A 23,728-nucleotide genomic window follows, 5' to 3' on the forward strand; every position below is an offset into this window, starting at 1 on the left:
GTGACCGAATCAATCGCGATTGACACAACTCTATGTCGACCTATTGGTTCGCGGTCTACCCAGGTATCTCGTTAAAGAATATACCAACAAAATTTAAAAACCGTTTCCAATCCAATAGCTGGGAATACATTTTGGCGGATGAGGATCCCGTGGGGAACGTGTGGAACCCTTCTGTCGCTGGTTGGGCACGTCATTGCATAGATCAGCATTGCACGTCATAGCGGCCTCTTTCGAACTCTACATGCTATCTAAAGAAGCGTCAAATCCCACATTTTACGAGACACCGCACACAACTTACTGGTGAATCTGATAATAACTAATATGAGAGCCACTTGTATCCATCGTAAACTCCTTCGTCAAATCATTTCTCGTCATAACGGTTGCACGCTAAAATGACACAAGTTTTCGTTAGAACTCTGAATAGATTGTGAGTTTTGAAACATGACCAAAAACTATCAAACTGAAAAGAAGACTGTGTTTGCGCGCTTCTTCTGATTTCTATCGATGCTTGCTTTGTCGTGGCCACCAAAAGTAAATGAAGAAGATTCCTCCAATCTGCTTACCGTGTCGCAGACCATTACGCATGATCGCAGATACACGCGGCAGTGTGAGGTTATGCGATGCAAATTTCAAACATTTCACATTTGGAATAAAAACCATGACTCACTGCAAGGTCCATAACGTGGGCTTCTACCTGCCCGAGCCGAGAGCGATATACTGCTTCGCGTTAAACAAGAGACGCGAAAAATTGGCTCTGTCGAGGTAAAATCGAGTTTCCGGTCTGCGCGCCTTTACGCCGTGATTGCAGGTCCGACGCTAGCGTCGAAATATGGAACTTGAAGTACGCCCCGTTTATGGAAAAGTGCGTGCCCCCGTCGCTCGAAAATTTCAGCATCGAAGGCTTATGTTGGGCAGGCGACCGCCTATTTAGCGTCGGTTTGCACGGCTGCGTGTTTGAGTACGACCTGTATAGGATGCGGTCCAAATCGAAATGGATCGTGACGGGGGAGGCGGCCACATGCCTGGACGTGAACAAATCCAATACTCTTTTGGCGGTAGGAACCGAACTAGGTTACATAAACCTGTTCGGTATTTGCGAAGACGGTTTAGATTTCGACAGGTTTCTCGATAAACAAGAGGGACGGATAGTGTGCATAAGGTTCGACCATTCGGGCGAATTCCTGGTGACGGGCAGCCTGAACGCCGTCAGGGTTTGGAACGTGAGCTCGGGCCACGCGATCCATAAGATGCAGTTGGGTCGGTCGGAAGCCAAAAAAGAGACGGTGGTGTGGTGCCTCGAGATTTCTAGTGATTTTACGGTGTTCACCGGCGATTCGAGGGGCATATTGACGCTCTGGGACGGCAGAATGGGAGCCCAAATCGAACAGTATCAATCGCACAAGGCAGACATACTAAGCGCGTGTTTGTCGGAGGACGAGGATTGTTTGTATTGCGCGGGGGTCGACCCCTTGATTACGAGTTACATGAAAATCACCGTCAAGGGTATGGTGTTTCGCAGTTTGGGGATGAGATTAGAGGTGGCGTGTTGCAGAGGGGGTCACAAAGTGGGTAAAATCGGTGCACAGGAAGATACACGAACACGACGTCCGGGCGATGGCCCTCCTGGGTAAAAAGCTATATACAGGCGGGATGGACAGTTATCTGACATGCAGCTACCACCCGCCAAAGACTTTGATCAAGTTCCCGCCCCTAATCTATGGTCGGTGCGTCCACGTAGCGTCGCAAGCGCGACGCATCTTGCTTAGGTATGATACTCCGGGTGTGACTTCTGTAAACCTACCGTTCGGTTAAAGGTACCCCACACGTGTGGAGCTGTGGTCGCTGGGCGAGACCGAGCCCGCGGACGACACCTATCGGGGATTGTTGGAATTAAAATCAAAATGCAAAAAGTTGGTGGCGGTGCAGCGGATGGGCCGAAACTGGAACGACGAGTACGAAGGCGAGGGCGTGGTTTGCTGCGCCATATCCGACGATGGTCGGTGGATACTCGTCAGCACACATTTGGGCTTTAGATTGTACCGCTTTAGCGTGGTTAGTGGAGACGGAACTCATATGGAGGACGAGTTCAGTACGAGTCGGTTTCAGGAGGACGGCGTACCAGAACTGATCAAAATGGACGACCTGAAGGGAGGCGAGGATCCCTGCGTGCAGGCCGTTTTCGTCGGCGAGCAGCTGGTTTGCGCCCTAAGCGTCGGCACGCTTGCCGTATACGATTTGACAGACGAAGAGGTGTCGCTCGCGCAGACCATAGATCACAGGGACGGTAAGTTTCTGCTACCCGCCTACAGGTGGCGCTGTTGGCGCTCACTACATGCAGAGGCGCCCTTTTTTTAGAATTGTCCGACACTGTGACGTTTTTGGGCGCCTCGAGTTGCGGTAAATACCTGGTGGCCGCGGACGGCGGCGGCAACGTGACGATTTGGACGAAAAGGAACCGCGAGTGGCGGAATTACTCGCGGTTGCCGCGGTACGAAGTTCCGCCCACCGCCCTGGCCGTCCACCCGGTCACCCTGAACCTGGTGGTCGCCTACGCCGACGGCAAGGTGCGATAATCGCGTTGTCGCCACCCCGCCACCGTTTTCCAAGTGACTCGGTTCCAGGTGATCGAGTACAGCGTGAAGAAGAAGCAGCTGACGCGCTTCTCGCTGCGTTTGGCGGAAGACGTGCCCCAGTGGCGCGCGAGGGGCGGGGCCGTCCGGAACATCACTTTCGATCCGAGGAAGAAGAACGTCTTGCTGCTCCACGACGAGGCCAACATCGCCGTGGCGAACAAGGAGAGGGTAGGCGGTAGTTCAAATGACCCGTCCTCGTTAATCGCATTAGCCGCGGCGCGTCATTATTCAATTTCGGCGTCGAGGCGGTGACGTTCCATTGTTCGCGCCATTGTTACCGATCCCCCTCCCCTTCTCCCGCCCGCTCTAATTATTTCGTTACGTTAACGGGACGGGTGGTTATTAATAGTCGCTCTTTACATCAGAAGCGGGATGTGTATCGCGCGATACGTCCCGCTTCTGATGTTTCGCGAAATGATCGTCCCGGGTTTGCGGTCAATACCGTCCGGGGGGCGGGGGCGGTGGGATTTGGCCGCCGCCGCCGCCTAATTCCGGGAATTTCTCCCGGGCGCCGCCGGTATTGTGTTCACGTCCCGCGGACACGGTCCACTATAAATTAAGAATTAATCCGGGAGACGCGCGCCCGGCTATTTTAATTAAACCGGAGTCGGCGGCCCGGCATATTGACGAGCGTTGTTTTTTTTTTGGCGCGGGTGCAGAGGACGCCCTCCGAGGACGCCGAGCCGAGCCCGAAAAAGGCGTCGAACCGGAACCAGGGCGCCGAGCCCGACGTCAGGGTAGTTCAAAAGTACAAGGTAGGTAGTAAGCGCGTTTTTCGACCGGATCCGACGTCGACGGGTTTTTCCAGCATCTGGTTCACCTGGAGCGTGTCGTCGACGAGCAGTACCTGGCGGTGGAGGTGAATCCGCTCGCCATATTGGAGAAACTTCCGCCCGCGTTCGCGCAGAAGACTTTCGGAACCAAATAAAATGATTTTTTAGACTTTACGGTTGTTTCATTCAATTCTCATAAACACCTCGTATCGTGTACTCGGGTCCAGTATTGGTGTTTTTCTTACAATAAATAGTTCAGTACACACGTCAACAAACCGGATGAATTGTCTTCGAAAAACATTGCAAAATTCCCTCGGATTGATGGTTACCCACAAGAGAGAAATTTGAAAAATTTCGAAAAACCTCGAGAAAGAAAATTTTGATAAAATTTGTAACCCTTATACGTACAAAAAAAGGTTAGTAACGAATGATGCAAATTAGATGCTTTGTTTAAAGGTCCATACAAAGTTTTAGACGTAAAAACCACTAATTTAATTTTGGAAATTGATGATACGCAGGTAGAAATACATAACGATAGTTACTTGATAAATGGGTAGGTTAGTTTTAGTTTATCTCGTTTTGTGAGTATAAGTAAAAAAAAAACATTTTTTATCGTTTTTGAGGGGGAAGGTGTATATTGTATTGACGTATATTTTATTTTATGTTTTATTTTATATATATATATATATATATATATATATATATATATATATATATATATATATATATATATATATATATATATATATATATATATATATATATATATATATATATATATATATATATATATATATATAAAATAAAACATAAAATAAAATATACGTCAATACAATATACACCTTCCCCCTCAAAAACGATAAAAAATGTTTTTTTTTTACTTATACTCACAAAACGAGATAAACTAAAACTAACCTACCCATTTATCAAGTAACTATCGTTATGTATTTCTACCTGCGTATCATCAATTTCCAAAATTAAATTAGTGGTTTTTACGTCTAAAACTTTGTATGGACCTTTAAACAAAGCATCTAATTTGCATCATTCGTTACTAACCTTTTTTTGTACGTATAAGGGTTACAAATTTTATCAAAATTTTCTTTCTCGAGGTTTTTCGAAATTTTTCAAATTTCTCTCTTGTGGGTAACCATCAATCCGAGGGAATTTTGCAATGTTTTTCGAAGACAATTCATCCGGTTTGTTGACGTGTGTACTGAACTATTTATTGTAAGAAAAACACCAATACTGGACCCGAGTACACGATACGAGGTGTTTATGAGAATTGAATGAAACAACCGTAAAGTCTAAAAAATCATTTTATTTGGTTCCGAAAGTCTTCTGCGCGAACGCGGGCGGAAGTTTCTCCAATATGGCGAGCGGATTCACCTCCACCGCCAGGTACTGCTCGTCGACGACACGCTCCAGGTGAACCAGATGCTGGAAAAACCCGTCGACGTCGGATCCGGTCGAAAAACGCGCTTACTACCTACCTTGTACTTTTGAACTACCCTGACGTCGGGCTCGGCGCCCTGGTTCCGGTTCGACGCCTTTTTCGGGCTCGGCTCGGCGTCCTCGGAGGGCGTCCTCTGCACCCGCGCCAAAAAAAAAACAACGCTCGTCAATATGCCGGGCCGCCGACTCCGGTTTAATTAAAATAGCCGGGCGCGCGTCTCCCGGATTAATTCTTAATTTATAGTGGACCGTGTCCGCGGGACGTGAACACAATACCGGCGGCGCCCGGGAGAAATTCCCGGAATTAGGCGGCGGCGGCGGCCAAATCCCACCGCCCCCGCCCCCCGGACGGTATTGACCGCAAACCCGGGACGATCATTTCGCGAAACATCAGAAGCGGGACGTATCGCGCGATACACATCCCGCTTCTGATGTAAAGAGCGACTATTAATAACCACCCGTCCCGTTAACGTAACGAAATAATTAGAGCGGGCGGGAGAAGGGGAGGGGGATCGGTAACAATGGCGCGAACAATGGAACGTCACCGCCTCGACGCCGAAATTGAATAATGACGCGCCGCGGCTAATGCGATTAACGAGGACGGGTCATTTGAACTACCGCCTACCCTCTCCTTGTTCGCCACGGCGATGTTGGCCTCGTCGTGGAGCAGCAAGACGTTCTTCTTCCTCGGATCGAAAGTGATGTTCCGGACGGCCCCGCCCCTCGCGCGCCACTGGGGCACGTCTTCCGCCAAACGCAGCGAGAAGCGCGTCAGCTGCTTCTTCTTCACGCTGTACTCGATCACCTGGAACCGAGTCACTTGGAAAACGGTGGCGGGGGTGGCGACAACGCGATTAGAAATACATAACGATAGTTACTTGATAAATGGGTAGGTTAGTTTTAGTTTATCTCGTTTTGTGAGTATAAGTAAAAAAAAAACATTTTTTATCGTTTTTGAGGGGGAAGGTGTATATTGTATTGACGTATATTTTATTTTATGTTTTATTTTATATATATATATATATATATATATATATATATATATATATATATATATATATATATATATATATATATATATATATATATATATATATATATATATATATATATATATATATATATATATATATATATATATATATATATATATATATATATATATATATATATATATATATATATATATATATATATATATATATATATATATATATATATATGATGACACTATATTCCGGGATATCATCCGTTCGCTCGTTGAACTCCGACTGGAATCCTGCATCCGACTGGAATCCTGCAAATCTTGCATCCGACTGGAATCCTGCAAATCTTGCATCCGACTGGAATCCTGCAGACGTTTCGCCAAAATCTCACTTGGCATCTTCAATGCTCGCGCTCCGAAAACACTTCGAACACTTCGTCTGCAGGATTCCAGTCGGATGCAAGATTTGCAGGATTCCAGTCGGATGCAGGATTCCAGTCGGAGTTCAACGAGCGAACGGATGATATCCCGGAATATAGTGTCATCACATTTTTCCATCCGTGAATCAATACGTGAGAATATATATATATATATATATATATATATATATATATATATATATATATTCTCACGTATTGATATATATATATATATATATATATATATATATATATATATATATATATATATATATATATATATATATATATATATATATATATATATATATATATATATATATATATATATATATATATATATATATATATATATATATATATATATAATATACATTTTTACGGCATAACTACATAACATACTATCTTACCTATGATCCTACCACAACCTCTTCCAGATAAAGTCAGTCAGGAACGTTAACGACAACCTTCTGGACCTAGTGTTCGCACAGGATGGCGGAATTTTAATGGTTGAGGCGGACAGTGCTTTGCTGCCTATAGACTTGTATCACTCACCACTCTCTTTTTCCTTGCAAGGTGATTCAATACCTTTCAACAATTCTGGTCTAAGGGGTGACGGCTATTATAGAGATTTTAAGTCTATGGACTTGGGTGCAGTGACTGAGTTTTTGTCGCAGCTCGAATGGGATACGTTATTTGCTAACAGAACTCTTGAGGATATGGTCAATCTGTTCTACGATATAGTTTATTTAGCCATCGATATTCACGTTCCCTTAAAGAAGTTTCCAGTTTGGTTTTCCTCTGAGCTTAAAGACACAATAATTGAGAAGAAGATATCACACAAACGATATCTTGGGACCGGGTTATATGCAGACTATAAGAGATTTTCAGACTTAAGAGCTGAATGCAAATTTTTAAAGGTGCAGTGTTACCAGGAATATATATCTCTGACTGAATCGCCCTTAAGAGAAAACGTTAAGAATTTTTGGAAGTGCGTCAACGGTAAAAAGGAACGAAACTTTATTCCATCGGTTGTGCACTTTGGCGACGTGTCTCTGAAGATGTACTACCTTCTGGAGATGTCAACCTCTCACACTTGAACATTTCGATTTCATCCATTTACGAGAAACTGTCGACTCTAGACAAGAACAACGGATCCGGTCCCGATGCAAGCAATGCAGCTTCATACTTTCCAGACCACCTTATATAATCTTTAACCATTCTTTAAAAACGGGAACTTTTCCAAATTGCTGGAAATCAAGCTTCATTACCCCTATCTTAAAATCCGGCGATAACTCGCAAGTGAACAATTATAGGCCCATCAATATCCTGAGTTGCATTCCTAAAGTATTCGAAAGTTTAGTTTGCGACTATTTATCTGTTGGCCTTAAAGGTTGCTTCATCGACCAACAATTTGGATTTCTCTCCCATCGCTCCACTGAGCTAAACTTGCTCACGTTCACAAATCATCAAATCTTAATAAAAACAATGCGAAACATTGGACTCCAGGGGAAACCTTTGGACTGGTTAATATCGCACCTTACTGATAGAGTGCAGATAGTGCGCGTCCGGAGCTTCCACAAAGATCGCACCTGGGACCCCTTCTCTTGTCTATGTGAATGATATTGCCTCGTGTTTTCATCACGCATGTTTCCTATTACGACTTAAAATTCTATGAGAGTCTATAATTCCGATGACTGTATTAAACTCCAGTCCGATTCAGATCACCTATTGCTATGGAGCGATTTGAATGGAATGGAACTAAATATTAATAAATGCCAACAAAACTTCTACCGGAGCAGAAACACCATACATTTTACGTATAACATAAAAGGGACACCACGTTCCCCCCCGCCAGACCAGAATAAACCGCCCCTTCCAGGTGGAGTTCCATCGTATTAACTATGGGCAGAGTTCTTTTCTTACTAGGTTAGCCGCACTAGCCTAAGAAGGAACTTAAAGACTGTCGGTAATACTATTCCGCTTTTCCTCGCAATAGTTTTGTATACCATTGTGTTGGTGCCTCGCTACTCTCATAAGTGTCCTTACTGTCGTGTCGACTAACTACACCAATATTTAATATTTTTAAAAACCAATGTGGCAGCTTTTGCATGAACGTATATTTTGTTTTAGGTTTTAATTTTTTGTATATTAAGCGACATTAATTAGTATTTCAAAATAATATTTTGTAAGTAGGTTATTAGCGTCGATCGATTAGTGGAATAAGTCATATAACTGTAGGCGTAAAGAACGGGAGTTCACCACTTCTATAAGTAAAGATGATTGGAGTGTCCTATATTAAGTGCGTCCGGAGAACCGAGAATGACCAAGGAACGACAACCATTCAATCGAAAGAGAAATCGTACTATCAGGGTAGTTAGTACAAATGAATTGCCCGGTTAAATATTTAGTTCTATTAGGTAGTTCAAATAAACAGTTTAATGGCGGTAATTCCAATGAAAATCGAGTGAGAAACCATGCAATTGATTTAGTTCGAACGAACCATCTACTCGAAGAAGCAGAAAATCAATTGGGGAACCGAACAATCAGGGTAGTTCAAATGAACCGCCGCGCTGATTCGAGTTCAGTACTGTTAGCCGCAGTAGTTCAAATTAAGAATAATAATGAAGGGCCTCTATTTGATTTTGAAGGAGATGTCTTGCAAAATATGTAACTGTGGTACACTCAATCAAAGTGATAAGAGTTAGATTGTGAAAAAACATTTTTAATAATTTTAACACTGCTAGAGTGAAAAAAGAGATAAAAAAATTAATTAACACTATACGTATATACAATTTGATAGTTACTAGTTTTATGATCGGTCTCTGTTATGATAAATGTATTGTTAAAAAATGTGTTGTTTAACAGCCCTCTAGGGCTAGTATTAACCGAATGAATATCTGATCCACCAGTTTATCAAAATATATGTCGGACGTTGGAGAGATATTACTTTTTTAATTAAGACTAAAAGCTGCGGAACATTCGTAATGTTAGCCAGCGAGAATCCTCTAGCCTAGATTTGTGATCAAATTTACGAATGGTGTATGAGAATCTGAGACAAGTATTCTGAAGACGCAGAAGACTAACCTTGTCCTTCTGAAGCAGGGCAGAATTAAGGAATCGGTAAATTTTAATTTAATTGCTATATCCACAATATATTTATTATAGTAAAGAATACGCAGCTTGTAAAACCATTTATGCATCAATGAACTTGTGTTGTAAAAAAGCCTGTTTCTCTCACTTAACAGCCATATTTGCAAGATTTCTCGACTCCTTGTATTCAAGCCAGTATTGTTCGGTTTTCGGTCTCTTATATTAAGACAGTGCTTTATGTTTCAACTTTCATCCTAATTAATATTGTTTAAATCAAATATAAAATGTTTTAAGTATATCATAAGATGATCAGAGATGCCCTCAATCTTAAATACTCCTGGCTCTATCACGATATTAGGAGAGGTCCTGACAATTAAGCCAATAAGAGACCAATCCCAATCGATTCCAAAGCCTTCTGACCGAAGTAGTTCAAATGAACGACCACCACCGGGCGTTACTATTTATTTGAACTAGCCGAGTATAATGCAAGAGTACGATTGCATGGGACGCATGGTAGCCTTAGGGCTAACGTACAGCGGACCGAACTTTTCCAGGGCGTCCTTTTGTTTTGCTCGCCATCCTATGAAACCTGGAAAACGGGTGGAGTGGGGGGCTGGGAGATTAGCGGAATTAAGAGGAAGAATTGAGACGACTTACCCGCAGTGGTGCGGGGACATCGATCACAGGCAGGTCCGAAATCTCCGCCTCCCGTTTCCTCCGCTTGTTTGTTTTGGCTCCTCGTCCGTCTTTTGTACTCGTCGCCGGTTAAGCCCGCGTTTCGGGCCTCCTCGACGCAAATCTGCAACAAACGAGACGTTCGCGTAACCGCGGCAACTACGTCGAATTTTTCCTGGAAATCTTAACGAGTCCCGTGTCGTCGGGACGTAAACATCTTACCCTCCCCCCTGCTTACAAATTGCAATCTTAAAAGCTAACAAGATTTACAGTAATATCCTCAATTTTGAATTTTGGCCAACTGCGAAAATTATTAAATCAAAGAGAAGTATGATTAACCCAACTTTCAAATGCGATGAAAGTTTTTATTAATGAAAAAGTAAGAGGGAAGAAGAAATAATAATAATAAAAATAATAACAAAGGTAATAACAGTTAAAGGTCAAATTTCAAAAGTGTCAAAAACAATTGGAGCTTTCACAGGGCCACCAAGGTGACGTGATATCGACTAGCAATCCCGTACTCGCATTGTAAAAAAAAGGACGGACAGTAAAAAGTGATTGCGGCATATAGTGGATGAAAATAGCTACCGAAAACCGTACCAGAGGTTTCTGCCCATAAATTAAAAGCAAAAGGCACGTTCAGGTGCCTGATTTTCGTTTAACACACAATAATTCTATATACATATATATATATATATATATATATATATATATATATATATATATATATATATATATATATATATATATATATATATATATATATATATATATATATATATATATTCTCACGTATTGATTCACGGATGGAAAAATGTGATGACACTATATTCCGGGATATCATCCGTTCGCTCGTTGAACTCCGACTGGAATCCTGCATCCGACTGGAATCCTGCAAATCCTGCATCCGACTGGAATCCCGCAGACGTTTCGCCAAAATCTCACTTGGCATCTTCAATGCCCGCGCTCCGAGTGTTCGAAGTGTTTTCGGAGCGCGAGCATTGAAGATGCCAAGTGAGATTTTGGCGAAACGTCTGCGGGATTCCAGTCGGATGCAGGATTTGCAGGATTCCAGTCGGATGCAGGATTCCAGTCGGAGTTCAACGAGCGAACGGATGATATCCCGGAATATAGTGTCATCATATATATATATATATATATATATATATATATATATATATATATATATATATATATATATATATATATATATATATATATATATATATATATATATTGCTGGTTGAACCTTCTTCGGAGAAATCAGGAAAGGAAAGGGAGGTTGCGGATTTTGAATATCGATGAACCGAAAATTTTATAATTGACTAACCGTGTGACGAAATTAATTTTGTTACAACTTAAAAGGGCGTGATCAAACGTCCCAAAAGGGCGAAGCAAATAGACAAAAATGCGGGCGCAAACTAACCACGCCCAAAAGGGGCGGGACCAGAACGTAGACCACGTCTATAAGCGCGGACTCATACGCATTGCGCGCCCACTAAGCCAAGACGGCCCCACGTGGGCGTGGTTTTTCACACTATTTAGGACTATCCCTACTGGGTGTGATTTTCGTTGTGGTCCCGCACACCCTGAACTAAGCATTATCAGGCGGTCGGGGTATCGAATTATAACCTTACCTGGTCGAACTCTAAATAAAACCCCCACTTGCGTTTCCACCCGTTTCTCGCCCTCTCCTCCAAGACCGCCTGCTCCTTCCTGCAAAATTCGCACAGTTCGAGAACCCACCCCCACGTTTTCGTCACCGTGTCGTACAAAATTTCAATGATCAAACGAACTTACCTGGTAAGTGAAGTTCGATCGTAATTATATGTTACACCTCTTCGTAGAAATCAATATACGTAGTCCCCCTTCTAGTCGCTAGGTGGCACCACAGCTTTAAAGCAGAGCCAAAAAACTGTGGAATAACTTACCATGGACGGTATATTCGCCATCTATGGTCTTAACCTCATTCTATTTTAAAGCCCGTTTATAATAAATTTGCCAAAGGGCATTTTAGTACTGTTCAGAACAGTAAATTGGGCGGGAATGGGTGATTTCTACGAAGAGGTGTAACATATAATTACGATCGAACTTCACTTACCAGGTAAGTTCGTTTGATCATTGAATTATATGTTACACCTCTTCTATGAAATCAATATACGTAGACTTTCAAAGGCAACTCAGCAAATTTGTTATAAAACGATTTTATTCGGCTATATAAGGAAATCCAGAAAGTTTATGAAAGCCTCGAGTACAAATACAAAATAAATGGCTATCCGAGAAAACAAACCTTCTGAAAAATTCTATGTCCCAAATGTGGCATTAACAAAAAGGCCTGCACTTGCTGTACAAATAGGTCTATTATATAAAAGGGGAAAACATTTAGAGCATTCTCAATAATCTGCCGTTTTTCCAATCATATCAATTGAAACACCTTTACAAAACGCAGACGATGTTGAGGCATGTCGAGTTCTGTGAACAGTAAAAATAAAAGTGTAGACACCACTATCTTCTAAAGTTATCTTTATTCATCTACTTTTGTTGGGTATAGTTGCTGCCCTACAAGGCTTTTTAAATGTAATGAGTAAACGAGATTCACTGCCTCTTAAAGCACTGGCCCTCTCAATAATATATTTGAAACCACACAAAGATTTACATCTTCATATTTATGCAAAATTAAAAAACAGGTCGAGTCTTATTTATAGCTGAAATCTTAATTTGATTCGTTATTCTAATTTCTAATCCATCTGGAAATGATTTTATGTTGACCAATTCTATAAGAGAGAGCGTTTGGACTCTATGTACAATCGTTAACTTCAGTAGGAGAAACTAATTTAATTGTTTTAATGACAGTTAATTGCTTTAATGACAAGTCATTAGAACGTAACCCTTTTACAAAGTCAGGGACATAACTAGGGCCCCAAGTGCTGTTATATCTTGGTTTACTTGGCCTTAGATTATAAACACCTTAAAAAACCTAGTTAGATTTGCATTGTTAAATAAACCTGATCCAAAAATAAGGCCGTGCTGCACTGAAAGAACTCAATGAGCCATAGGACTTGCCTTGTCTAAAATGAATAGTAAGGAAATCCAATACAGCCTAGGTGAGAAGTAATAACACTCCACTCCCCTCCTTTCGTAGAAGCTCCACCAAAGTTTAAATGCATGCAGGTATTAAATGCCTCAAGGTAGCGCTCTGAACAGATGATAGAAAAATATCCAGCAAATCTTCTGGAATGCTTGCCTGACAAAATCCCTGCAGCCAGGGTAAGGGATTTCCACAAAGGGTGACCTCTCCTGTCAAAAGAAGAAGGTAATTTGTCTGGAATTAGAAACAATAAATAACTACAACGCCTCCCATAAAAAAAAAGCAAACCAATGCTGGCTGTGCCCGTAAGGGATTACTGCGATCCCTGTAGCTCAATCAGCCTTGATTTTTCGTAAAACAAGTGGCAACAAGCAAAACGGGGGGAAAACATAGAAGAAACTGTCGCTCCAAAAAACAGTAAACGAGTCTTCATTAGATGCCTCCGGATCTGGAAATTAGGAAATAAACTTTCCGCATTTCTTACTTAGGCGAGAAGCAAACAGTTCGATTTATGGGAATCCAAATTTGCTTGTTATTTTAGCAAAAGCATTGTCCGAAAGGTACCATTCACCATCAAAATTCAAATTCGTGGGTTCCTTATGCGCTTCAAAATTATCGGAAGATCGAATGTAAGATGCTTTAACCCATAACCTCCTTTCTTCACACCAACCCCAAGGCGCCTCGAAATTTCGTTTAAAACAGGAAATTTTACTCACCCTATTCTATTTACATACAAAATAGCAGTTGTGTTATCAATCCTCAAAAGTGTCTCGCAGTTAGTCAAATACGAGGCGAAGCATTAGAGACCAAATGAGGCCGCAGTTAATTCTAGTGCATTAATATGAAGCTGAGCTTCCCTAGGACTCCAAAGTTCTCTGGCACAATTCCCCAACCCAAAGGAGTACCATCTGAGAAAATCTCAAGTTTGTAACATTGCTGCCTTACAGGGCATTCAGGATTCTGTAAACTTTTTAGCCATCACATAAAATCCCTCCGTAAATTACAAGGAATTATCATCCAAATATCATAATTATCGACAGAGTCTTGAAGGGCTAGATATTTGATTCTCTCAAAAATTCTTAGTATATACCCAACTGTAACAAACTGCTGGGCAAACTGAAAACTAGCACAGCACAAAGCTCGGCAAAGACTCTTATTTCGCAACGGTTCAAATTGCAAAACTTACTTACTCATCAGAAAAAACAAGTGGTGGGATTCAAAAAAACAAAACCTAAAAATTTACGGGATTTCGAAGGATGTAAAACATTCTTATAATTAATAACATAACCCAACCTAATCAGTGTGTTGCAAGTTACTGGAACATTTTTTAAGGATAGCTAACTATCACCAAATAGTAAAGTTATCTAAATAAACTATTGAGGGAAAAGCCTTGGCAGGGAGATAAGAAACCACAGATTTCATTAATTCTGTAAAGGCCCACGGGGCGGTGCATAAACCAAAGGGTAACACGTTAAACTGATAACAGAGAGCATCAAAATAAAATCTTAGAAAATTCTTTTGATTTTCAATTATTGGGACTAGAAAGTAAGCTTCTTTCAAGTCCAGAGTGGTCATAAAGGACTTCCTTGTGAAGAGTGTTTCTACTAATTTTCTGTCTTCCAGTTTAAAATGACAAGTGTCAATAAAAGCATTCAGTTTCTTTAAATTTAAAACTAATCAAACCGAACCATCCAATTTTGAAACCAAAAAGATCTGTAAAATAAATTGATTCTTGCAAGGTTCGCAAACTGCAATTGCACTTATCTCTAACAGGTGTTTGACCACATTACAAATTGAATCTTTTTCTTGTTGGGACCAAACAGGATCTGTCGTAATCAAGTCCTGTATAACTGGCCTCGCAAATGGAATTTTATATCCATCTAACCAAGGTAGAATCTGTGCATCTTGAGTTCTAGAGTTCCAAATGTCCCGAAACTCGTGCAATCTTTCAACAAAAGTACTTACTATTTTTTCCTGGGGACACAACTCCACCCCCTTTCCTCTCGAACCTTCCTGTATTCCCTCTTTTGAGGGTACAATGACTTTCACCCACTTCAGCCTTGCAACTTCCGGGAACGAAGTGGGACGGTCGAGTTTAAATTTGTATGCTATAAAAGCCTTGTTCCGGATGCACCTGACTTTAACTCGGCCACTAATCTGCAGCTAATCTGATTGATTTGAGCCTATCAGCCAAATCTTCTCCATATAAACAAGAGTGCAAAGAAGCATCAACGAGCACTTCCTTCATACATGCAGCGAAAGGCTTAACGCGGCTGAACTTCTATATACTGAACCTAAATGGTGTATTTTGCTTAAAACAAATATTGCATTACTCAACATTTCGATGAGAAGTAAGTACTACTCATCCTTAACCGGTTTCAAAAGCAAGGTCAAGAGCGTCCTACCAACCACCATCAAAGCACCCCTTGTTGCAGTCAGTCTCTCATCCCTTTTCTTTCCACCTTTGTTGATGGCAGATTTCATCTGCACATTCAATTTAGGAGAGTTATTGAGCGGCAATTCTTCGGCACAGGATATCAACGCAAAAGGTCACTGAGACAATCTTCGGACACACCGGATTTCAAAAAGGTATTAATCTGACTTGCCAAAATGTCATGACACATCAAACTTTGTGTTGGGACTATCGACCCCATAGCTTAAAGGCCATTTTGCTTTAAATCCGTCTCAAGGGGCTCAACAATGACATCAGAATTAATTGAAGGGCCTAAAAAATATACTTACGATGGAGTAAATGCATTCCAACAGCCATAAAAAATTGTTCATTATGTCCCAGTATCCCGGGCGCCTCATCCATAGCCGGACGAGCCAGAAAACTCTATTTTTTCGATGTCGAAAAAATATAAAACCATATGTATGGCCGACCCCCTCACAAAAGGATTGCTTCCAATTGTGAAACACTTACATACGACTGCCGTCGTATAAGTGGGAAAGATGGGGGGTCTTTCGAGTTCTGGGGATTCCGATCGGAACCCGGACGATGAAGAAATCGTCTCCCAATTGTAAGAAAATCTCGTTGATGGGAACCACGCCACTAGCGATTATGTAATCGCGGATGGAAAGATTTAATCTTTCGTCGTAGGTAGGTTCTTTCTTCATCCGATAAGGAATAACGTAAATCTCACTTGTACTTCTCCATTTAACTTCCAAAAACGCTGAAAAAAGCTGAAAACACCGACGCCGAATAAAAATGAACATGTGCCACCAAAGCACAAAAAGAGGAATGAGGTTAAGACCATAGATGGCGAATATACCGTCCATGGTAAGTTATTCCACAGTTTTTTGGCTCTGCTTTAAAGCTGTGGTGCCACCTAGCGACTAGAAGGGGGACTACGTATATTGATTTCATAGAAGAGGTGTAACATATAATTCATTTTTTACCACCAAATCGGTCCGCAGTTTGTCGTTTCCCATTTCGCGTTTGATCGATACGGTAAGTTTGAGTAGTAGAGACGGCCGTCTCCACCTTTAACCCGGTTAAACAATAACAACAGACGCGGAAATTCCTGTAGCGACTGATTACCGACGCCGCCGGGGGCGGGGGCGGAGGCGATTTATTTCGCTGGAAATTTCTCCGCGTTAACATTCGCGGTCAGGGCCGTGCCGCTGGGTTTATTCAAATCAAAAAATGCAAATTACAAATACCCCTGACGTCGTCACCTTACGACCAGACCCAGACCACGCCTTCCGGGGCGTAACTAGAAGAAAATGGACCCATTCGGATGTAGAGAGGGGTTTTGCCACCTATTTCTGTCCTCAGTAGTATAGTAGTGCCGGTTCTAAACCGCTTTTGGCGGGAAAATTTGAATTTTCGCGAATGTTCGGGTGTGTTCGGGTTTGCGCGGGAAAATTTTGAGTCTTTGGGGATGTTCGGGTTTTGCGCATATTCAAAGCTGTTCGTGTTACTTCGTCGTGTTCTGCAATATTCCAATTTTTTCTCTCCCCTCCATATATGTAAAAAATCTATATGCACGTGAGTGTTTGTGTTAAATAGTTAATTTCTAGTTTTAACGGTGGCAACGGAATTATAACGACGCCCTCTTTCCAAAAAAACATTAATGACAACTTGTTTTTTGAAGAAGAGTTTGTAAGTTGTGAAAAACCGAAGATGGGTGACGAAAACTAAAGACTGACTTTTAGTAAGAGGACAGCACAGTTCGCTGGGAAAATCTACGCGGAACTTGAAAGTTGTCTGGTTGTATTACCTCAACGATTCACAAAAAACTTTGATCCGGAAACCATTAATAATTTGAACAGGGATATCGCTAAAGGAAAATCATTGTATCTTTTTTTGCGTGGGTAAGAATATGAAGTGTATATATGATAAGAGAAAATTAGCGTCAAAGTATAAGGAAAGGTCAGTTAGTTATATTGTAAAAGTAGTATAGAATATGCAGGTCTGTAAATCTAGCAGAAATAAAGAATAAATATTTTATATTAATATCGTTTAGGTGGTTTCATTTTATTTTAGACCCCGCAACGAACACGTGCAATCTAATGACGATATCATTGTACATATAACATAAACATAACATAAAGATAGAACTTCATGCTACCAAATAGAAAAAAACAGTTTACAAAAAAGAATAATGAATACAACGAATACTTTTCGCGATATTTTACAGAGAAACTTTTATTGCTCAATGTTATAATAAATTTCGGGCTTCTCTGGGAGAATTCCATGGTAATGCATTCTGTTATTTTGATTTCAAAGGAATGAAACTAACGCAAATGAAATTATGTTTTTTACATTTACATTTACATTGTCTTTAAATGTTTTACTAAAATAAGTTCACGTACTTGGAAGAATGTACTTTAATTTCAATAAATACTGTTTTACTGATGTATAAATTTAAAGCTATTGAGCCATAAATGTCAGATATCCAACTTTTTCAAAACAAAGAAAACGTGACCGTTAATGCAACCAAAAAGATTCTTGAATAAGAAGCACAAAAGATTTGCCTCTATAAACTTTTATTCTTGATAATTTTTCGAGAATGTAGAGAGTATAGGCCCTATATTCGGAAAAAGTGAAAAGTGGATCCCCGAAATATTGAAAATATTGGATATAACTAAAAGACTGCATCTCAGATGTTAGTCTCTTCTAAATGACGATATACACAGCCAAAACTTTTGTATTTAAGGTTTTCACCTGTTGTACAGGGTGTTTTCGATATTCCGTGCTAAATGAGAAATGTGTTAAGTGTCCTAAATTTGCAGATATCGACTTCAAATTTCACCAAGTATTTTATAAAAAAAAATTGATTTTTTTTTCTGGTTGTTTTGACTTCCAGAAAAACGTGCTTTTCTCCATAACCAGTTACCGGATCGGCAAAATCCTTTAACCCGCAGACGCGGAAGAAAAAACTTATTTTCTAAACCATTTACTATTTTGGAAAAATTCTTGGACTAGGAAACGTGGGAGATCCAGGGCTATAACCTCCATTTTCGAAATTTTTTCAATTATGTACAGGACGTACCCATAATCAAGGCTAAAAATATCTAAAAGACCCTGAAATTGCCGTTTTCGTTTGTGCACGATAGAAAAACAATGCGTCCCTCTAGCATAAATAAAAAGGTGCTTGGCGCTACGCGCTACGAACTTGCCCCGCCCAGCGACGATTTTTCGAGAGCAATCTTGTTTTTTACTTTACCCGCCAAAACTGGCTTAGAACCGGCACCACTATACTACTCTTCTCGGTTACGCCCTTGCGAGGCCTTCTCTCCCGACTAAAACAAGCTACACCGCCCCGAGGCATACTTCGCCTTTTCTTTCCGAGAGAATTAAATATGATTTAGTAACGGGAATTGCGAGGCCCGTTGTAATTGGCCGGGAATAACTTCCCAAAACTTTATCCCGCCTGCGGGTGAGCGGGAGAACAAAAAGACTCGGGAAGCGGGGCAGACGTAAAAGACAACATAAAAAAAAACTACGGCGGGAAGTCAAAAATGAAAACGAAATGAGACACATCAAAAAATATTCTTCTGACAATGAAGGAATAAGAGAATCAAGACTACACGCCACAGTCAGTTCGTTGAAGCGACTCTCGAACGAAGGAGATGGATTGAAAAGAAAATCACCACAGATCACAACCGAAATCGAAAATGAAAGTTGAGAAACCTAAGGACAAGCTAATCGAAGGTCGAATTAGGCAGACTAAAGATATACGAGAAATTATCACGATGGCTGGTAATAAAAAAGAGAGACAAGAGACCTATATAATGGTGAACATTGCATACAGGCCAAAAGAGGAGAGATGATCATCAACTCAAACATATTTATATAATATGCTAGCTAGCTATTTGGAAGACGGTTGACTAAACAACGGGGAAAAAAAAGGATGCAAATGACCTGTGGTGCACCACAGGGATCCATCCTTGGACCAACACTGTGGAACGTCTATTACGATGGCATTCTGAGACTATCGGTGCCGCAGGGTATGCGGGTGACCTAGCAATCGTGGTGGTGGAAAAGAACAGGCAGGAGCTGGAGGAAACCTCAAACAAAGCGACGGAAGAAATAACCCGCTGGCTTAGATCAAAATACTCCCCAAAAAAACGGAGGTGGTGGTCCTAGCAGGAGGGAAGACTATAAAACAGAACATATAAAATAACTGCGTGTTGCATTGGACAGACACATGAGGGGGGGGGCACAACACGTAAGAATGGTGGCAGAAAATGCTGTAATGAATCTCCTTCTTGATGTGCCTTATCGGATATAAATGAGGATGAGGATTAACATGAGGCTGCATAGGCACCATTCACACGTTCTTTGCGTGTCCGAAATGGAAAAAAAAGGGAAGAATGACAGAAGAATATCTTCACTGAACTGGTGCAATTATGGAAGAAGAAGAAGAAGATCAGAAGACCTTAGACAGCTTCCGGAGCGTCGGCGTCGAGACGAAAGTATCAGGCGGGGTCGCGCGATCCCCGAAGGTAAATGTCTAGCTCGACGGGGCTTTAGGGGGATTAATACGCGGATATTCATGCCAGACGCGTACGCGCGTACGCCGAATGCATGCCGAAGGGGGCGGGGGACGATTTCGGTTTCGGGCGGAATTAAATCTCGACGCAAACCTGTCCGGATTATCGGCAGCCAGTGCGCGTTTACATATGTATGACGTGTGATTCGGAGCCGTCCGTTTCGATATGTTACGTTTCTTCGTAGCGTAGGGGCTCATTGGCGGCGGCGCCGCCCGGCGATATCGTGACCAAATATGGCCGTCTAGGGAAATTATTGTAGGTCAGAGAAACTGACACAAAAGTTCTAGCATACACAAATTCTAGAAAAGAAATTTTACTACTAGGAGGGCCGGAAAAGCCGAAAATAATAACGTAGTAGGTAAATATGGGGAACAAGTAAAGAACGAGCCTCTTCCTGAATAATGAACGGTTTTTTCCCACGTAAGTCAATTCACAAATTCACTTGGAACCAAACCAAAAGACTCTTAAAAAGTATTATAGACTATACTTTTCACAAAACTTTTGGATTCCTCCTGCGTCGGTTTTTGCTGACGTTTCACCAATCACCCTGCTGGTTCCTTCAGAGTTTGACTGAAACTGGCTCGCATTTGACTCTGGATCTGCTTATATATTGTTTGAGGGAGGCGGAGCTAAATGAGGGTCATAAACACCGTCTCGGATGACAGATTTCCGTATTGGTGACCTGAGTCGCGGTTAAGATTGTATTCGACAACAGCTGATGAGTTTATTATTTAATTTATTATATATTTTGACATGACAATTGTTTCGACAACACCGTGCCTTTATCAAATGTCACATTTCATTGTCGAAACACTTGTCATGTCAAAATATATAATTTCGTGAAAATCTGAACTTTTAGTTCTTATTTATGATTTTCATCAAGTAAAAGCCACCTCAGTTCAAGTTTATTTGACTTAGTCGTAAGGCGCTTTCGTGTTCTTTGAACCTAGTTGATATTCTATGGTATTCTTTGCCGCATATGAATGGAATGCTGTAACCTCCTGGCATCTCATATGGAATTTTATCGTTGACGATGTGATGACGAAGATGTTGAGAGATTTTTGGACGTTATGCTTCTTTTGAACTTTTGATATGCGGTCAGTGATATTTTGAATGCCAGGAAGGACCACAGTGGCAAGTGTAGGATCGCTTTCGGCATCATTGCTATTGGAATGTTATGGTGAATTGTATTTTTTGATCCCACACCCATAAAGGCGTGGCCATCCTCAAAAGGGCGTGGCTGAAACTGAGATTAGGTCTAGAGAGGCGTAAAGATGCGGATCATAGGCGGAACAATTGATTGAATGAAACTGCGCGTGAGTTTGAAATGAAAAACGGTGACGGCGTAAAAGAAAGTTAAATCTTTGACGACGCAAAATGAACCGAAACTCTCTGCGTACCGCCATGTATTGGTGGGCGCTGGCACCGCTCCGGGAATGACAAACGGTAAAACGTGCGGATAAAGGTTCCATCGGGTACCAATAACGTTCGATTACACGCTGCCGATTTCGGTGCCGTATGGCGGCAGTAAAAAACGGCGGAATTGCTTGCCCGCGCAGGGCTATCTCCCGCGGACTGGTATAGTGCTTTCACAAATAACCGCCTTATTGAATGCATTAAAAGCAGCTTTGGCTAAAAACATTCAAATTTAAAGTGGTTTATCGAAGTGGAAAATCGAATATTTGGAGATATACTCACCTAAAGCCCCAACGATCTCCCAAATCATGGTTGAAAATCAATAGAAATACCCAAATAATTGACGCCATGAACAAAACCAACTAAAACTCTTAAGAACACTCGCACTAAACACTAAACACTAAACCAACCAAACACACCAACAAACCACACTCTGTAAAAAAAACAACTTTCTTGGATTGATGGTAGGTTTTTCTTCCTAGTTTCAAACAGATTCCAGTCAAAATCGGCTTTTTCGAGTCTTATTGTACCGAATTCTACCATAGAAAAGCAATTATTTACTTAAAACCCCCTTTTCTGGGACAAATGATTTGCAGCAGATTATAGCCAACACAGGCATCTTCATAACTTACCGAGCCGAAATCTAGATTAAAACTGCAGATGACTGCTTAAAAACCCACTTTCTTGGATGGATGGTAGGTTTTTCTTCCTCATGTCAAACAGATCATAAACAAAATCGGCTTTTTCGAGTCTTATTGTACCGAAATCTACCTTAGAGAAGCAATTATTTACTTAAAACCCCCTTTTCTGGGACAAATAATTGGTTTTCGCTGTTGATTTCGCGCAGAACATAGTCCAAACCTGCATTTTCGTAACTTACCAGACTGAAATATGCATTAAAACTGCAGATGACTACTTCAAAACCCACTTTCTTTGATTGATAGTAGGTTTTTCTTCCTCTGTGGCGGTGATAGACTACTCTTTCCTGTTTCCTATATCTACTAGGAATATTTTCTGGACTGGGAATCCTACAGTTAATTAGAGCTGAAAATGGTTAAGAATTTAAAATGTTCTGTAAAGACAATGACATCAACCTAACTCGCGTAAAACGCAGATTGAATGCAAAGGAAAAACGTCTATTAAACAAGAATTTAACGAGTCTTGGCGTTTGAGCCTTTTCAATTTCTATCGCTTCTGGTATGAGGCGTATCTTACAATGTTGGTGTGCAGTTATGGAAGTTGACGCGGTGTGCTGTATCTAGTACATGTTGAAACAAAGTCGTTTTTAATGTTGACTTCAACATCTTTTTGTTTATCCGATACCTTCTTATCTTTTCAAACAACAGGTAGCACGACTTTTCATTGCAGCGCTTGACCTTCACCTGACTGAAACTGGGTCAAAATTGACCCAATATTTACTTTTTTCTTGATAACTTTTAAAATACTCTGTTAGAACATAATAAATAATAACCAAAACAAAAATTATTACAGTTTCAGAATAATTTTAATTAAAGCTGTGCAAAAAGGTAAAAGAAAATAAGCTCAATTTAGTTGTGAAATTATTTTTGAAATTATCGTAAAAATTGCTAATCATGGAGAATCTTGAAAACAATTTAATTGAATCATCGATTTACCTTCTTTCTGCGCAATAAACATTTTATCTGGAAGATTTGGGGAAGCGAAAGAAACCCCAGTTAATTTGTGGTCTTAAACAAATAATTTGTTTTCAAAATCTATTTTGAAATGCTTGTATGAGCCGTGACATATTATATCGCGATATATTCCCCATCTTACGTTTCAATGATATTTCTACAAGAGCAGAGAGAAAAGGACGGGATAAACTTGCTCCTATTCGCGATGCAGCATCAGCAGACGTTTGTCAATTGTGACGGTCAAGTCAGTGAATGTATTGCTGTTGTTTTGCAAAAATATACACCAGAGACCTAACATAAGTGTCCTATCTTACTAAACAAAAAAAGGGTGATATCGAAGAAAACGATTTCTTCAAGACAATAGGATGGAAGCCACATATTGAAAGCAGCACAAGTAATATTGGTGGCTGCAGCTATAGAGAGTACAGGAAGAGAAATAAGAAAGGATTGTGAGGTACTAAAAGAGGTTAAACTCTATAGGTTAAGCAAAAAACTATAACTTATTTAAAATACAAATAAAATATTTTAATGAGAAATGTG

General features: G+C 40.8%; 2 protein-coding genes and 2 long non-coding RNA genes across 6 annotated transcripts; 1 reads left to right on the forward strand and 3 right to left on the reverse strand.

Moving 5' to 3' along the window:
* Positions 1 to 587: 587 nt before the first annotated feature.
* On the forward strand, positions 588 to 3,578 carry LOC132707288 (U3 small nucleolar RNA-associated protein 4 homolog). Its single transcript, XM_060679080.1, has 9 exons — positions 588 to 762; positions 809 to 1,503; positions 1,553 to 1,766; positions 1,815 to 2,052; positions 2,107 to 2,284; positions 2,356 to 2,564; positions 2,622 to 2,801; positions 3,293 to 3,388; positions 3,442 to 3,578. The coding sequence occupies exons 1-9, from the start codon at positions 659 to 661 to the stop codon at positions 3,559 to 3,561; spliced, it is 2,034 nt and encodes a 677-aa protein (XP_060535063.1). The 5' UTR covers positions 588 to 658; the 3' UTR covers positions 3,562 to 3,578.
* Positions 3,579 to 4,706: 1,128 nt separating this feature from the next.
* LOC132707807 (uncharacterized) lies at positions 4,707 to 5,659 on the reverse strand. The gene is made up of 3 exons (XR_009619779.1): positions 5,484 to 5,659; positions 4,897 to 4,992; positions 4,707 to 4,843 (listed from the first exon to the last, which is right to left on the reverse strand). It is a non-coding gene; the product is annotated as an uncharacterized LOC132707807 (long non-coding RNA).
* Positions 5,660 to 9,721: 4,062 nt separating this feature from the next.
* LOC132707654 (uncharacterized) lies at positions 9,722 to 11,808 on the reverse strand (the record flags this gene model as incomplete). The annotated part of the gene is made up of 3 exons (XM_060679576.1): positions 9,722 to 9,944; positions 10,013 to 10,154; positions 11,668 to 11,808. Coding segments are annotated over 3 exons (402 nt in total), but the record flags the coding sequence as incomplete, so codon positions are not given.
* A 33-nt stretch (positions 11,809 to 11,841) lies between these two features.
* On the reverse strand, positions 11,842 to 16,495 carry LOC132707596 (uncharacterized). 3 transcript variants are annotated; one of them, XR_009619756.1, is made up of 3 exons: positions 15,084 to 16,495; positions 13,407 to 15,030; positions 11,842 to 13,352 (listed from the first exon to the last, which is right to left on the reverse strand). It is a non-coding gene; the product is annotated as an uncharacterized LOC132707596 (long non-coding RNA). The 3 variants fall into 3 exon arrangements; XR_009619757.1 differs by having other exon boundaries at positions 11,844 to 13,352; positions 13,407 to 13,566; XR_009619755.1 differs by having other exon boundaries at positions 11,844 to 13,352; positions 13,407 to 13,566; positions 13,835 to 16,495.
* Positions 16,496 to 23,728: the final 7,233 nt, after the last annotated feature.

This window comes from Cylas formicarius, unplaced genomic scaffold (assembly GCF_029955315.1).
Source record: "Cylas formicarius isolate icCylForm1 unplaced genomic scaffold, icCylForm1.1 PGA_scaffold_9__14_contigs__length_23061073, whole genome shotgun sequence".
NCBI classification, from domain to species: domain Eukaryota; kingdom Metazoa; phylum Arthropoda; class Insecta; order Coleoptera; family Brentidae; genus Cylas; species Cylas formicarius.

Coding starts and splice junctions, on each gene's coding strand:
- LOC132707288 (XM_060679080.1), top strand. CDS start 659: ATGACTCACTGCAAGGTCCATAACGTGGGCTTCTACCTGCCCGAGCCG. Junction 763..808: donor GAAAAATTGGCTCTGTCGAG/GTAAAATCGAGT, acceptor CCGTGATTGCAG/GTCCGACGCTAGCGTCGAAA. Junction 2,285..2,355: donor GACCATAGATCACAGGGACG/GTAAGTTTCTGC, acceptor CCCTTTTTTTAG/AATTGTCCGACACTGTGACG.